The sequence below is a fragment of the Centruroides vittatus genome, unplaced genomic scaffold (assembly GCF_030686945.1).
Source record: "Centruroides vittatus isolate TY-2023 unplaced genomic scaffold, ASM3068694v2 contig_854, whole genome shotgun sequence".
In the NCBI taxonomy this organism is placed as follows: Eukaryota; Metazoa; Arthropoda; class Arachnida; order Scorpiones; family Buthidae; genus Centruroides; species Centruroides vittatus.
The window spans coordinates 1,016,890-1,031,972 of record NW_027122558.1 but is presented as its reverse complement, the minus strand read 5'-3'; the positions used below and the strand labels follow the sequence as shown (position 1 = coordinate 1,031,972).

At 32.4% G+C, this 15,083-nt stretch overlaps 1 protein-coding gene across 4 annotated transcripts in view; it reads left to right on the top strand.

Moving 5' to 3' along the window:
- Nucleotides 1-15,083, top strand: part of Pxn (Peroxidasin) — a 107,196-nt gene that overhangs the window by 34,425 nt on the left and 57,688 nt on the right. For all 4 annotated transcript variants that reach the window (XR_010881900.1, XM_067279060.1, XM_067279061.1 and 1 more), the window contains exons 2-3: nt 6,942-7,013; nt 7,963-8,034. Coding sequence is in view for 3 of the 4 variants with exons in the window: in XM_067279060.1 (XP_067135161.1) it covers nt 6,942-7,013; nt 7,963-8,034 (144 nt within the window). In the remaining variant the exon portion in view is untranslated. The remainder of the gene's footprint in view (nt 1-6,941; nt 7,014-7,962; nt 8,035-15,083) is intronic.

Below are 15,083 nucleotides of genomic sequence, written 5' to 3'. Positions count from 1 at the left end.
AGGCACCACTATTTGTTACTAGATCCTCTCGAGACAGCTGCGAACTTCACTATATTCGTATTATTCGCTTTACGGTTAAAATTCTATTTATTTATATGTGAATTTTAAAGCGATTTACGGGCCCTTGTCAGATCGGAGCCGTAGACAATTCTAGGCCCAAGTCCAGTCCCGATAAATTTATCCAAGTTAAACGATATTATCGTGGCATACGTCAAGTGATAATGTTGTATAAAAATAGTTTTATTGTTGAGAATTTAAATAAACGTCGAATAGATCTTGTTTGTTATATATAGATAAAATAAGTAAAATCGCATTAAACGTATGGATTATCATTCGAACTGATAATTAATTTACACACAATGTAATACGGATTAACTGAATTTATTTGCAACGTGTACGCACAAATACGTGTTTTGTGGAGTGGACGGTCGGTGATTTTACCAAAAACAAGGTAGACGTGGGCTTATTTATTTCTGTAGAGGTAGGCGGCCGTAATCCTGTTAGACCCATAAACCGAACCGAGCCAGTCGGGCGTCTTTCGTCTAAATAAAGGCGTGCCAACGTTCTAATATAACTGTTTAGTTTAAACGCGATCCGTATAAGACCCGACTTTTTAGCCGCGTACGTTAATAGTCGAATGGGTACGTTTATCCGAATCTTCGGACGTACCAAACTTATCGGGCCAATTGTTGGTTTTTAATTAACTAATCTAGTACGTAGGATCTAATATTAGATATTTGTGGGCTTCCGTAATAGCATATTATACATCTTTGTGATTTTTGTATTTCGAAGATTGCGGTCAAATTACGGCAAATATCGTGTAAGATGAATATTTTTCGCTGGTTTAGTTCACCCCGGACGACGGTTAGTCTATTTGTTATCAACAATGTCAGTTTGCGTCGGCGTACGGCTTATTTGTTTATTCAGAGCGAAAGAGGTCGGGTTATTCCCTAACTAAAAGCAGATCTTGTCAAATGTAATTTGCAACTGGCCGGAAAATAGGGCAGTTAAATTTTAAAATCTTATATTACTCTACGAATATAAAAGAATTTCGGTTTCTGTTCGTTAAAAATACAAGATTGTCCAATTTGTAAATACGGTTTTACGTTATTAACAATTAAATAGGTTGGATAAAAATATAACGCGGCAGTCGTCGACTTTCTTTGGATTGTTAAGTGAGATGGCATTGTCACGTAAGTCACTTTTGATGCCGGTTGCCGCCCACGTGTTATAATAGGGAGGTGTAACAGTCATCGCCTAGTGGGTTTGGGCCGTAGCACCGGGGCCCTCTTCCGTTCGACGTCCGCTAATAGTTGCCATCTCCTTTCTATAATAATACAAAATATTAACATTACGAGTCTCTAAAACGAATCCCTTCGAATAAAAGGCCAATTTATTGACAATTTACGCTTTTTAAAACCGATTTTCGTATTTGAAATACGAAGAAACAGTATATTACTTTCCGAGTTCTTATTATGGTATTTCATTGCCTCGGATATTCCTCCCTTTTTCAATAAATTATAAATAGCTTACTAGGCGATAGTTACACGGACGTCGAGAAACAGCGGGATCCAATTAAATTCTCAATGACGTAAATATTAGTAGAAGTCGTGCTGTTAGTCGAGTCTTAACAGAATAATGAAGGACGTGTTTTCCCGTATTTATTGATTTAAATTTGATAGAATGGTTGTTTCGTAAATTTAATATTTCTTACCACGGTATTTAATGTTATGTTAGTTAATATCTATAATAAAATTTTTCGTATTAGCTTATAAAATACTTAGAAAGTTAATGTTTCGCGGTAAGTTTGAAATCATTCATCCATTGTTGTAAATTTTTGTAATAGGTGTTAGACTGGACTACTACAGCCTTCTCTTTATACCGATTATAAATGACTGGAAAATTATTCCCCATTAAAAAACCGTAATTCGAAAATTGGCATTTTTGAGATATTGTGTATTAAACTGGTCTTCGCGAGCAGAGAAACTTTGTTTTGCCTCTATCCGATCGAATTTGTCGATTTTCTCATAAAATGTAAGCTAACATCTGTTCTGACAATTCTCTTAGAAGCAGTGATCTTTCATTCTGTTATCGGTCATAGGTCGCAACCCAAACGGCCATATTCTTCTCACGTAGTCTTTACGTAAAATCTTACCTCGGCATGATAACACAACTCGTCTGTCATTAGTCGGCTTCATCGAGTGTTTCCTCTTTATCTTATTTAGGTCAAAGGTCAGGCAGGTGCATTGTTCTTGAATGGATTGTGTTTATTGATCTGTATTGTGTTCAAATACTCGATGTTATCTTCTCACGAATTTTTAACGAAACAGTTTTAGTTTAAATATTATTTCGGTAAACCGAAAATAGGTAAATTCTTAACTACGGAAATTAAAAATACCATTTTCTAAATAATAACAATTTGATAAGGGCGCTAAAACACGTCTTCGGACACAGAAAAATTACGACTCGGGGCTACGGTTACGAATATTACATAATGACAATCCATTACTTGTCCGCTCTTATTTATATTCGCGTTAAATGCGGAAGGTCGTTTTTCTTCTTAATTCTAAGCCGGTCAATTATTTCCTGTTTCGCCTTCAGCTAAGATATTCTTGGCCCGGAATGTCAACTCCAGACATCGTCTGTGGGTTTGACGTCTCCCAGAACCCAACTTTGTTTTATATCTGTGGAATCTCGGATTTACTCGATGATTGAAATAAAAAATTAAAAAGGTTCTGCGTTTTTTCGCTTTAATGTGAAAAAATTATGTATAAGACAGTTACTTTATCCTTACAGTCTATAAGTTTTTATAATATTTTACTATCTGTAAAAATGATCGGAACGACTCGATTATAGAGAGGAAACTGTCACCACTATCAGAAATGGAATTTTAAATAAAGCTTTAATATATTTTTGCATTCTTTTATTAGATTTCTTCAAATAAATCACAATAATAATAATAAATAAATAACGACATTCGTCTTTCCTAGAATAACTATTTGATTTAGTTTCCGATTCATACATTATTGTCCGCAAACAAGTTCCTTGTTAGATTCGACTGACAAGTTTGCTGACAATAAAATGATAAACGAATAGACTTCATTAGAATGTGACGTTTGAAGCGAAAGTGACGTCTTCTAAATAAGACGAATGACTTCCATTCCATCGGTCAGGTGTGAGAGGAGAACGAGGAATGTCTCTACTAACGAATGACAGTCTGTTGGCTGTTTATCAACTTAAACTGTCATTCCCCTCTTTCGAACGAAAACTCACTAAACTAGGTTATTTGCACAACAATACTCTAGATGATTAATTAATTGCGATTTAATTGCCGTTCGGAATATTTGGTCCCTTTACGTCGTCGTTAGTGTTTTGCCGTTTTGATTCACTTAGAGTTTATTATCCGCATCGATCAAATGTAAGACGTTTCTACGCGAAACCAGATCCGATACGGTCGTTGAGTGGACGGTGTTATTAAAAATATTTCGAGCAACGTCGTGGCGTTCAATGCAACCAATTAACCTCGCAGCCGGGAGTAAATTAATTCTCACTGAAACAACTGGTGGGCGGATGAGTCCGAGTGTAGGTGGAAGACTCTTCTATTGTCTACTTACATTTTGGAGGTGGGGTTCTATCTTTCTGATGGATTGTTTGCCACAAATGTTGAAGAGGTGGAGCGCTACATTTTTGAATCATATTTTGTATTGTTATATAGCTGCTTTTTGTTTGTCGTCGTCTAATTTTACGAGATTCCAAATTTGGTGAAAACACACCTACCGATATGTATCCCAAAATAATAGCTATATAAGGTATTTTAAATTTAACTTTCTATCGTTGTTAGCTCTTGGAATTGTTAAATCGTCCCGCACGTGACAATATCCCTTAATAACAGTTAACTTTTATTACAGTAAAACACATACGCGGGTTGGATAAAAGTCTATTCGGATATATATCATTCTGTACGAAAGAAAAATTCTAAATTTAGTTACGTAGATTTTCGTTCCTTTCAATTATCGAATAAACTTTTTACCCGTGTTCTTCGAAGAGGGCTGCGAGATTTATTGACTTCTCGTTTCGAAATACTGCCGTAGACTAAATCTCACGGAATAAATCGACGGCAGAACTTTTGTAAACTTGCGAAAAAGTTAGACGAGTGAAAACATTTAATATAGTATTAAAGTCTATTTATATATGCGAAAATAATACGGAAAATGTTTTCTTACAAATTTTATAGGCGTACGTAACACATTTTTCATTTATAATAAACGATATTCAAAAAATGTCGGCTTAAGCTATAAAAATGATTTATTAGTATTTGCTTCTGTTTAAATTAACCGTTATGTCGGACATTTAATGTTAACCCATATATTATCGTACGTATATTTTCTCGAAAGTACTGGTTTCGTAAGTAAAGATTTGTCAGTTTATGACCCGTAACGAGGTTTTGATAAGAAGGAAATTCTTCGATAATTGTATACGATGAATAAACTAATGCCAAAACACGCTCTTAAGTGTGTCAGTAAGGCCTCCAGGAATTTTTTAATAAATTTAATATGATAGATGAATATAAACGTCTTTTAAATATAAATTTACGTATTTAAATTTTATTTTCTAAAAACAATATAGTTTTTATTAATTACGCGCCTAATTACGCGCCTAGAAAGAGTTTTTAACTGTTTATCGTAAGTTTGGTTTTATAGGAGAAAAAAAGCCATAAAATATGTCCAACACATTTGTAAAGTCAAACAACGAAACCATTCGATTCAAATTAATACAATTAAATATTTTGTCCTCGATGCAAATATCTTATGTAAATACTAAATGCCTACTTGTCTACCTTTCTCCCTTAGGCTTGGACAGGATGACTGTCAACGACCTGCCGCGCTTCTATATTCTATATTCTGAATTATTCGATGAATCTTTTTTAAATATTTTTTCCGGCCGAGAAATGTAAAAACTCTTCTTAGAATATAATCTGGATAATATACAGCGCATTGTATTTTATTTTCCTTGGAAAATTTCGTAAGCCACATTTTATCAACGTGGCCAATAAAATTTGAAAAATAGATCGTCTTTAGTATTCTCGAAGCGGTCTCTCGTCTTCTAGTTTAAATAGATAACAGATCTATATCTCTCCGCGGGAAGCTTATGTAATACGCGAATAACACGGACGTAGGTATTAAATATCCTTTCTCCGTAAGAATTTTAAATATTTTTCGCATCTTACGCAAAACTTTTTATACTTATAAAAAGTTCCTTATAATGCATTTATTTAGGAAATGTATATAAGTAAGAATTTTTTTAAATTTAATTTTTGAAATATTAAAACGAGTTTTTATCATTTTTTCCAAAAATGATTATTCGAAACGAATGGTTAACATTGTTAATACGTTCGAACGAGCCGGATAGATCCGATGGGAGGAGAAATATATAATAACTGCTGTATTTGTAGTTACGAATTATTCGTATCTTTTTTAATACGTATTGTTCCTAAGCTTTCTAATTCGAGACTTTGTGTTTCGAACAATCGTACCTATCGTTTAATGGCCTATTATTTCTGTCATATTAAATATTTTACTCCGGATTTCGTCGTAATACTGGAATAACTTCTATTTATGCGCTAGTTCGCAATAATTTTATATATTTAGATATTCGTTTCGAATAAAAGTTTGTTTATTAAGAGATAAAAATATTATTTCTCCGCGCAAATTTCCTTTCGAATTATCGTATATTTTTCATTAGCCGTAGAAAACCGTCGACCCGAAGATTAATGTTTCGTCGCCGAAATAAATCTTTCAAAAATTCGACCAAGTTTTGAATCGGCCATTTTTCGTGCATTATTCAACTGGCGTGCGAGAATTCAAATGGATTCTTACGACCGGATTGGAAAATGTAATGTCTGTCGAATCTTTCTTCTCACGCAACTTATTAGTCTGCATTTAGATGTTTAAAAGTTGGATGGAAACCGCCGTCCAAATGATTAAACTGTCTTTAAATGCTTTTCGACAGACGTAATTTATTAGTAGTTAATACCCGAATCTACAGTAATTTTATTCGGTTAAATTCAATTTATAAAATATCGTAAACGGGTTTTTCCGCTATCCGTTCGGCGATTTTCGGATGCCATTCGAACGAGATTAATTAAATTCCGTTAGGCGAAAGCCCAAATTAGTCGGCATTCTTCGGGAGTAACGACCGGACGAGTGTCCCCGGTCGTCTGTCGATACTCGGTATCGGGACCTACGCTTTATTGTCCGACCACCGATTATTGCCTTAGGATCGACGGTAAGGAATTCGTCGATAGCTTATCGCTTAATGGTCGTCCGTTGTCACGAAGCTTAATGGTTTATTTGTTTTAACTTTATCCGAGAATTGAAGATGCTATCGTAAATCTACGTAATTTACATATAATGCGCATCTAAATGCCGATTACCGTCGACGATTCGCCAAAATGTAATTTGGAAGTTATTTTCGGGAATGCGGCTTACTTTTTGTGTCGTTATCGAGTGAACGGCCGATGCGGTATAAATGTTTATTCGATCTTAATTCGTCTCAATTTTTAACAAATTTTAATCTTTGTTTGGATTCTTCCGAAAAATTTATTGCGCTCGAGTTAATTTTTTATCTAATAAAATTATTTTCGTCCACAATTTTTAGTTTTGTAGTTAATTTAAGTCGATTTGAAATTGAAAAACTAAACGAGCGTGACGATAAAGAATTAGAAAATTGAATTCTTCTTCAAAGATTTAATGCATGAAAAAATTTCGGTCGGCGCTCGTAGACCTAGAGATTTTTAATTTTATTAATACTAATAAATTATCTTAAATATAATATTAAAAATATTTCTGGATACGCTTCGTTGGTATTTTTATCTATATTTTATTAGCATTTTTTACAGTGTAAATATAACATTTTACGAATCCTTTGCTTGTTTTTTGCAGAGATTTACGATTCAATAAAATCAAAGCTATTCTTCCAAATACTTTCGAAAAATTAAAGAATTTGAACACATTGTAAGTATAAACTTTTTCAAATTCGATATAAAATTTGCAAAACATTTCATTACGGTCGAGTTATTTTTATTTATATTAACATTAAACCGTATATAATCTATTCATTTTTTTTGTAATATATCAGAGAACTTAAGTACATTCGTACTTATCGACCAACGTGATCTAAACGTCACGTAAATCCCCAAACGGAGAATATGTACTTAAATCATATACAGTTTTTATTAACTATATTTACAGATATATTTATTTCGTTAAATGATATTTCGTCTCAAATGGCAATTATTTACTTTAATTGAACGATCTTAAATAAATCCAAAATGAATCTTTTGATTTACTTGAGAATCGAATAAATTGCTTTAAGTAGTCTTTCGATATCGAATGACTATAAAGTAGCGGCTTTCGTCAAATTTATTAGAATTTTGTTTCGTTATTGTTACGATTTATAATAATAATCATTTGGTATACTTTTTGGTCAAAATTATATACAATAAATATTTAACTAAAATAACCACCAATTATTTATTGCGACGCGGTCACTATGCCGAGTTTCGATTTTTAATTTATTCAAATTCAAATATACGCTCTCCACCTCAAATTGGTATCGGCTTGCCCCCGTACGTCGTACTTTCCTTTAACGATAGAGTGGTGCCGGTCGTCTACGTAACGCCTTACGGGGGAACATTTTTGAATTGAAATAACGTGATTTCCGGTTTACGTCGAAAGTTCTTATATAGTTAATCGGGGCCTCCCGCTCCTATGTTTTCCATATCTTATCTCGGATTTCGTCTAACTCCGTCCTCCGGATTAAGGGAAGTCGAGACGGACGGACGGGGACGCGACGGTAGTGCAGAACAGGAAAATAGGAATTATTAAACTATTTCTGTATACTTTAAAACATTGTTAATTTATATAATAAGTTTTGTTTACTTTTATCTGTTTTCTATTTTAGATTACTGAACAACAATCACATAACAAAAATAGAAAACGAAGCTTTTAACGGTTTGAAAGAATTGAGATATTTGTAAGTATTTATTTATTGAAATTTAAAGACGAAAAATCTATCTCGATTAATAAGAGTTACTGTCTATGCTAACGTAATATGATCGATGACATTTAGGTCTATTCGCACCACCATTAAGTTATCGGTCGTATTTACTTACACTTACGTCACACGCAAAGTGCTGACAATCTATAAATCAAGGCCGACGATAATACAATATAAGTGATTCGGAATAATTTTTTAGACGTATTAACGTCGACGCGACAGTTTCTATTGTTACTTTTCACCTATCAAAGGAGGGCAAATAAGTTACTAATAAAATTTGAATCGAACGTGTCACGCATTTAAATTGTAATTGATAAAAATATAATCGTCGGTAATTTAAGCCGTCAAAATTGACCATTCGCTCGTTATTTAATTTAACTACATTACAATATAATTAGATAAGATTACTACTGTAATAAATAATTTAGTTTCACTTAAGCCAACTATTATTATTATTTTCTATAAGTACAGTACAACGAACTTTTAAGCTTTAAGTGTACGTTCATTGGGTAAATTTAATATTTTAAAATAATATATACTATAAATATTTCGGTTTAGTTGTATTCTCGCTCGGACAGGATGCAGTTTAAATCGGTGTTCGAAGACCGAATCTGTATAGATAAGTTTTAAATAATATCCTTACTAAAGAATTCGTGCCGTGGGTTGAGAAAATATGCGTTTTTATTTATTCATCGGTTATTCCAAACACGTATTAGTGTTACAGATGAAATAAATAATGACTATTATTTATTTGAAAATCTAAGACAGTTTAATAGCAGCATTTGAAATTACACAGCTGGATTAGTGTCATCAATGCTGCATTGTGGTTAAATTATCGCAATGAAAATCAAGTATCTGAGAAAATATAACCGGTTGTTGAAATTACAAATGGTTAACGAGGAAATGACAGACAACAAATCTCCAGAATAAATATCCCGTATAAAAAAGCCTATAAAATATTTCTTTCGGAATTATATTTCGCAACTCTCCAAATTCGACTCCTAAAGGAAATTTAAGCGCAGCGGTCGAATTTTATATACAAAAGAAAAGAAAATAAATTAAATGTCAAATAACCTACGTCGTATATCATCCCGAAGTTAACTTCATCCGCGATTTGTTGTAGGCAGTGGAGGGTGTTCGGTAACATCCCGGTCGAGCACCAAGAAAATTACTCCTTGGCAAAAAATTAATATAAAAAGGGATTATTTAACTGTCGGTAATAGAAAATACATCACTATTAAAGCGTAGACCCAAAACACAAAATTAATAAATTCTAGCGGTTAAATGCATATAAATAAATGAAAGAAACGGTAAGAAATGCGATTAAATATTCTAGAACAGATCTGGCTAGTCATTTATATTGTATTTATTTGAAACATTTTTCATTTTTATAATAACTATTCTTTCGTTGCAGTTGTGAAATGTTCAAAATATACATTTTGCAAATTTTATACCTCATCCCGTCTTAAATTTGTAATTGCGAATGGCAATTCCGATGTATTTATCGAAGAAAGAAATGAACAAAAATAATAGTGGTATTTAAAGCCCGGGCTGGTAAAGATGGTTGGCGGTTACTCCCACTATAGAATAACGAAGTTTCTTTATATAAACGGCAATTTGTTATTGTTTTAATACATTTGTCGTATCGTATTTACTATTATTTCAATATATTAATAGATGAAATAAATTCGCAATTCGACCAAAACACTAGTAACTTCTGCTTAAATGGTTTAATACCGACAATTCAACCTAATGTATAGTCTCTAACTTTGAAATATGTTGCCAACAACAAATACAATTGTATAAAAAAAATTTGTGGCAGGAAAAGTGACCAAATTATAATAAAATGCAAATGCATTCAAAATAATTTAAATAAATTTGAATTAAATATTTAATTCACATAAGACAATTACTTCAATTGTCTTAAGAGTACCTTACAAATCGTTTTACATATAAAAATGTAAAACGATTAAAATCTTTATGTAGTAGATTTTCAAAATCTATCGTATTAGGAGAGATGCGATAAAAGTATGATCTTAGAAAAATGTCTATAAAAGGGAGTACCTAATAATTACAATTATCTTACTTTAAAGGCAAGACAATTTTCACGATTTTGGACGACAAAAATAAAAGTTTGAATACGTAAAAATCGGTCAGAAAATTCATGTAAAAAAACTGACTATTGTCACTTAAGAAATACAATAGAGACTCGTAAATCGGAACCCCGGTAATCGGCACGATTTTCGGTCGGACTGTGTCGTGCCGAATCGAACGTTTTTGATACTAAATTAACTTCTAAAGTATAATTTTCGTGTTTTTATATTCTTCAATATATTTATTTTGTTTGTACAAAATGCAGAAATAATTTTTAACGATACGATAGCCTCGATGATTATTATAAAAATTTTCGTTAGGCTTAAAATCGACGAAAATTCAACACGAAGCGACACGCAACGGAGAAAAATTTGAACATCGGATGGGTTAATATATTTTTTCGTACATAATCCGTAATCGGAACAAATCCCTAATCTGAACAACCCCAGTCCCCAATTGATTCCGATTTTCGGTTCACTACTGTACTTTCGTTTTTCGTAAAAATGAATGCCCGATTACGACGGAGACGACGAAGAAAATCGGGACGTCACGAAGGTGCGAAATTTCGGTGACGAAAAATGACGAAAGTACTGGACATTTAAAGTGGACGAATGTTTGACGCGCTACGATTCGATAGTTATTTATTGTAAACGAGATACGTAACGAATCGACGTTTATTTTTAGAAGAACGTGTTTTTAACGGATAGCCATTACTTCCTCTTCAGCTTCCGCTAAAAGTGTTTTTCGCCGGCATCGTAATCAGGACCTTCTATTTGACATAATCTATCGCCTGTTTCGATAATACACACGTTTTCTTCACCGAGTTCGGAACTAGAGTCATTCGATATTTGATTTAAATTATTATCGTATTAAAACGGCTCAGTTCGAGCTCCGAATCAGACGGTTGGGACCTTAACAGAGCTGTAGACCATACTGGTAGGAACAAAAAAGTCAAAGGAATCACGCCGTTGCGTGTGACCCTTTGTGAGATATATCCCCTCAAATTACTCTATGTGACGTACTACTGTCTACAATAAAATATAGTCGAATTGCCCGGACTATAACTTTTGGTTAACGTTACCCTCGGTGCCGAGATGGCGGCTCGTCTCCGATTCCGGCAAGGAAACGGTGGGATGCACGTTCTAACCTAACCTAACCTATTCTAATAATTTGGTTGCTAATAATTATGGTAATTTATTAGAATAGGTTAGGTTAGGTTAGAACGTGCGTCCCGCCGTTTCCTTGCCGGAATCTGAGACCGGCCGGCCGCCGTCTCGGCACCGAGGGTAACGTTAACCTAACTTTTAAATATGGATTTTACCTCGGATTTTAGGTGGGAGTCTCTCCGTTTCTTCTTCGTCTTTGTCCTTTACTACTATTTTGGTTTTGTGTAATAAAAAGAAACTGCCTTTTGTAATTCTACCAAATTCAGTTTAATGACAAAAGGTTTTTCATCTAGACCAGTGATTCCCAACCTTTTCTAGGATGCGGAACACTTTTGTGAGCAATTTTCTTTAGCGGAACACTTACTTAAGTTAATATGAAATACATAAGCTTGTCATCAGTTATTTTATTAGAATTGAGCAGTTATAATTCAAAATCTCTACTCATATTATTAATGCCAATTCTAAGACAGGAAAAAATATACCTAAATAACTTTAATGGGAAACTTGTGCCTGATGTTTTTTACATATTTCATTCAGTTTTTATCGTTGCCTTTATCTTATTCGAAACAGTAGTACACTCCGTAAGTACGAGTCGTACATATATATTTAAGGTTATGAAAATTTTATGATTTTAATTTTTTGATATTTGGCAGCTCGAATACGATTGTACACTTTCCGATTTGTGACTAAATCTGCGGAACACTTGGGAGATGCTTACGGAACACCGGTGTTCCGCGGAACACCGGTTGGGAACCACTGATCTAGACTGATAGATCTTCGTTGGTCACTTTTTGTAATAACTAGAATGTAAGGTGATGATTGGCGTGCATCATAATTTTATTTTGTTTTTTAAATTTTATCTAATTAATTTTGTTATTTTATTGTATTTTATTGTAATCTCGATATGAATTTTACATTGAATTTGGCTTCGTGTGGCACACTTTAAACCGTACGTGTTCTCTTTAGTCAAATCTTAAGTTTTGTAGTTGTATTATAATTCTCCTGTTCTTATAGCAACCCACAAAGATCGGTTGATCCTGATTGAAAATCATCTTTGTCATTAAATTAATTTGCTGGAATTAAGAAAAGTGGATTTTTACTTTATTTTTTAAACACTATGTAGTGTAATTAATTGATCGCTTGGCAATCCTTCATCTCTTTATTTCCAATTCGGTTGGATTTTTACTTGTTTGTCCAGTTTTTTGGATATTGTGTTTATACAATTTCATGATTTTCAGAAGTTTGTGATTAACATTTTTCTTTACATCCTTATCAGGAGCACAAGTAATTGAGGCTTTATCAGCTATAACAAGATCATCAAATGATGTCTGTACTTTAAGGTAATTTTTATTTGATCCAATTTTTTGGATTCACTACTTGTAACATTATCATTGTCAGCATCAATATGGATTCCTATAAAAACCCTCCTTTAAAAAATATTTTGAAATAGCATTTTTACTTATTTTATTTCAGCATGAACAGATCTTATGCATAGCTTGCAAAAGATTATATTAAAATATCAAAATAAAATAGAACTATCAAAATGCTTTAATAAATATTGAATCAGTTCATATCCATATATCATTTTAATGACAGACATAATTTCTTGGTCCACTAGATTTAATTTACTTGTGCTGTTGGGTGGAAACAACACAATTTTTATATTTTTAAGTGTTATTCCTGTGTAGTTATGAGCAATGCATCTGTCCGAAAACAAAATAATTTTCCTGTTTCTTATATCATCTTTGAATAAAGCATAACCTGCTGATTTCTAAAATTGGACATGGTTATCCATGAATTTTTGAATTTCTGTACATGGAAGGTAATTTTTTAATATTTTTAAAGCATGCATTACTACAGAAGAAAATCCAGTGAGTTGCATAACTCACTGGATTTTCTTATGTAACTTTACTAGCAAAATACTTTAAAATTGTATATGGTGTTATTTATTATGACATTTCATTAAAAAATCCTTTTTATTATTAATGCAAGCTTAATGGCAAGAAGCTTAATTTTGAGGGTAGAGACAAGTTTTATAACAAATTGTAAATGTCTATAGAGTAAAATCTTCATTAAGTCTGATCCCATTCAAGATATGACAAGTGACCCCACTTTATTTCCCCAACCTCTTGATTTTTAACCACCAAAATTTAACAGAATCAAGCCCCTTAATACACAAACCTCTTTGCAAAATTTCAGAAATTTTTGAGAAAAGGCACAGGTGTTAAGCTTCAAATTGGGAAAACAAAATTGTGCCTCTCACTCATGCTAACATCTATACATATAGAAAAAACCCTCAAACTTTTTTGCATTTCTTGGCATTTCGAGGTGCCAAATCCAAAAATGTAAAAATTTCGAGGCTCGTATTTTGACCGATTGTCTCCGTTACATATAACAAGCAGGAAAGTAGTAATTTTACATCTTTCTTTGCTTTTTTCACCGTGGCAAGAATCTTTCACCGAATCTGTCTTATCTTGTAGTAAATTAAGAAACCAGATTCATCTGCATTAAATAACTCGTATCCTTAGCATCATATCTATGTATAAATTCTTTTAATGTTATTTGCCTCTCATCTAGAATACAGATGTTTCCTCTCCTGACATTTTTAATGCTGTTAAGTTTGAACTTTTTAACCAGTCTTTGGAAGCATGAAAATTTTGTCAATTAAAGTGAGAGTACAAATCCATGTCTTTTTTCTGCAAGATCAGTCCTCAAACCAGAAGCGTTTTAACTCTGGTTATTCAATCACTCAAACACAAGTTTACTTGGCTCTTTATTTTTACTTTGTGATATTGTTTCTGACCAGGACAAAGTTATTCTGCATTTCTACAAAATTTAAGTGTCAGAGGTGATATTCCAACATGTTACATCTATCTTTCTTTTTCATTATCTAGTGCCTTAAAAACATTTAATTTAACATTGTTGATAACATCTGTCTTTTCTTTGATATATCCATATCTCCGAAATGAATGCTTGTTAATTTAATAAAGAAACATTTAAATGTAAACATTCAGATAACAGATTCGGATGACTGCACAGATTTTTGGGTATCTTGTTGTTGTATAAACCTTTAACTCTATATAATACCATAACAACAGAGTCTTCTAATTCAAAAAATAAAGCAAAATAAAAAATCATTTAAAACTTGTTTTGATATTTATTGTGATATAATGACCTTAAAAGGCAGTAGTCTTCCTTGTGATTAAATTATATTGATGTACCCTAATATAAACAATGCAAAAATTGCTTAATCAAACATCATACAATGCTCTAAATATTTTGAGTATTTAATATTTTTTGGATTATCATATATTTATCAAACAGTTCTTTTATTCCTTTTTTTCAATTTATTATGGATAAATATCAAGAATGTAAGTGGTGACAGCATTCACTTAGAAATAAAAATTCTTAATTTTAGCAGGTTTATTGAGAATACAATAAAACAACATTTGCATTTTTTAAGTTTTGTAATTTGTTTATGCCAAGAGTTGATACACCGGAATGTTCGGTTGGACAAGATACATTTGTTTCTTTAGATAAACTATGAAATTAGCATTGAAAGGTGTTAATCTGGGATCAAAATATTAATTTGATGAATAGAGGTTGTATGATATAAAGAGATTCAATAACTCATATATATTATATATAATTAACAAAAGAATGCTGCTCAGTTAAGCTTTTATTTAAAAATTCAATCAAAAACACAATTTTTTTTCATTTAGTTTTTTGGGAATTTTTTTTTATAGTAAAGTTTTATTCTTAATA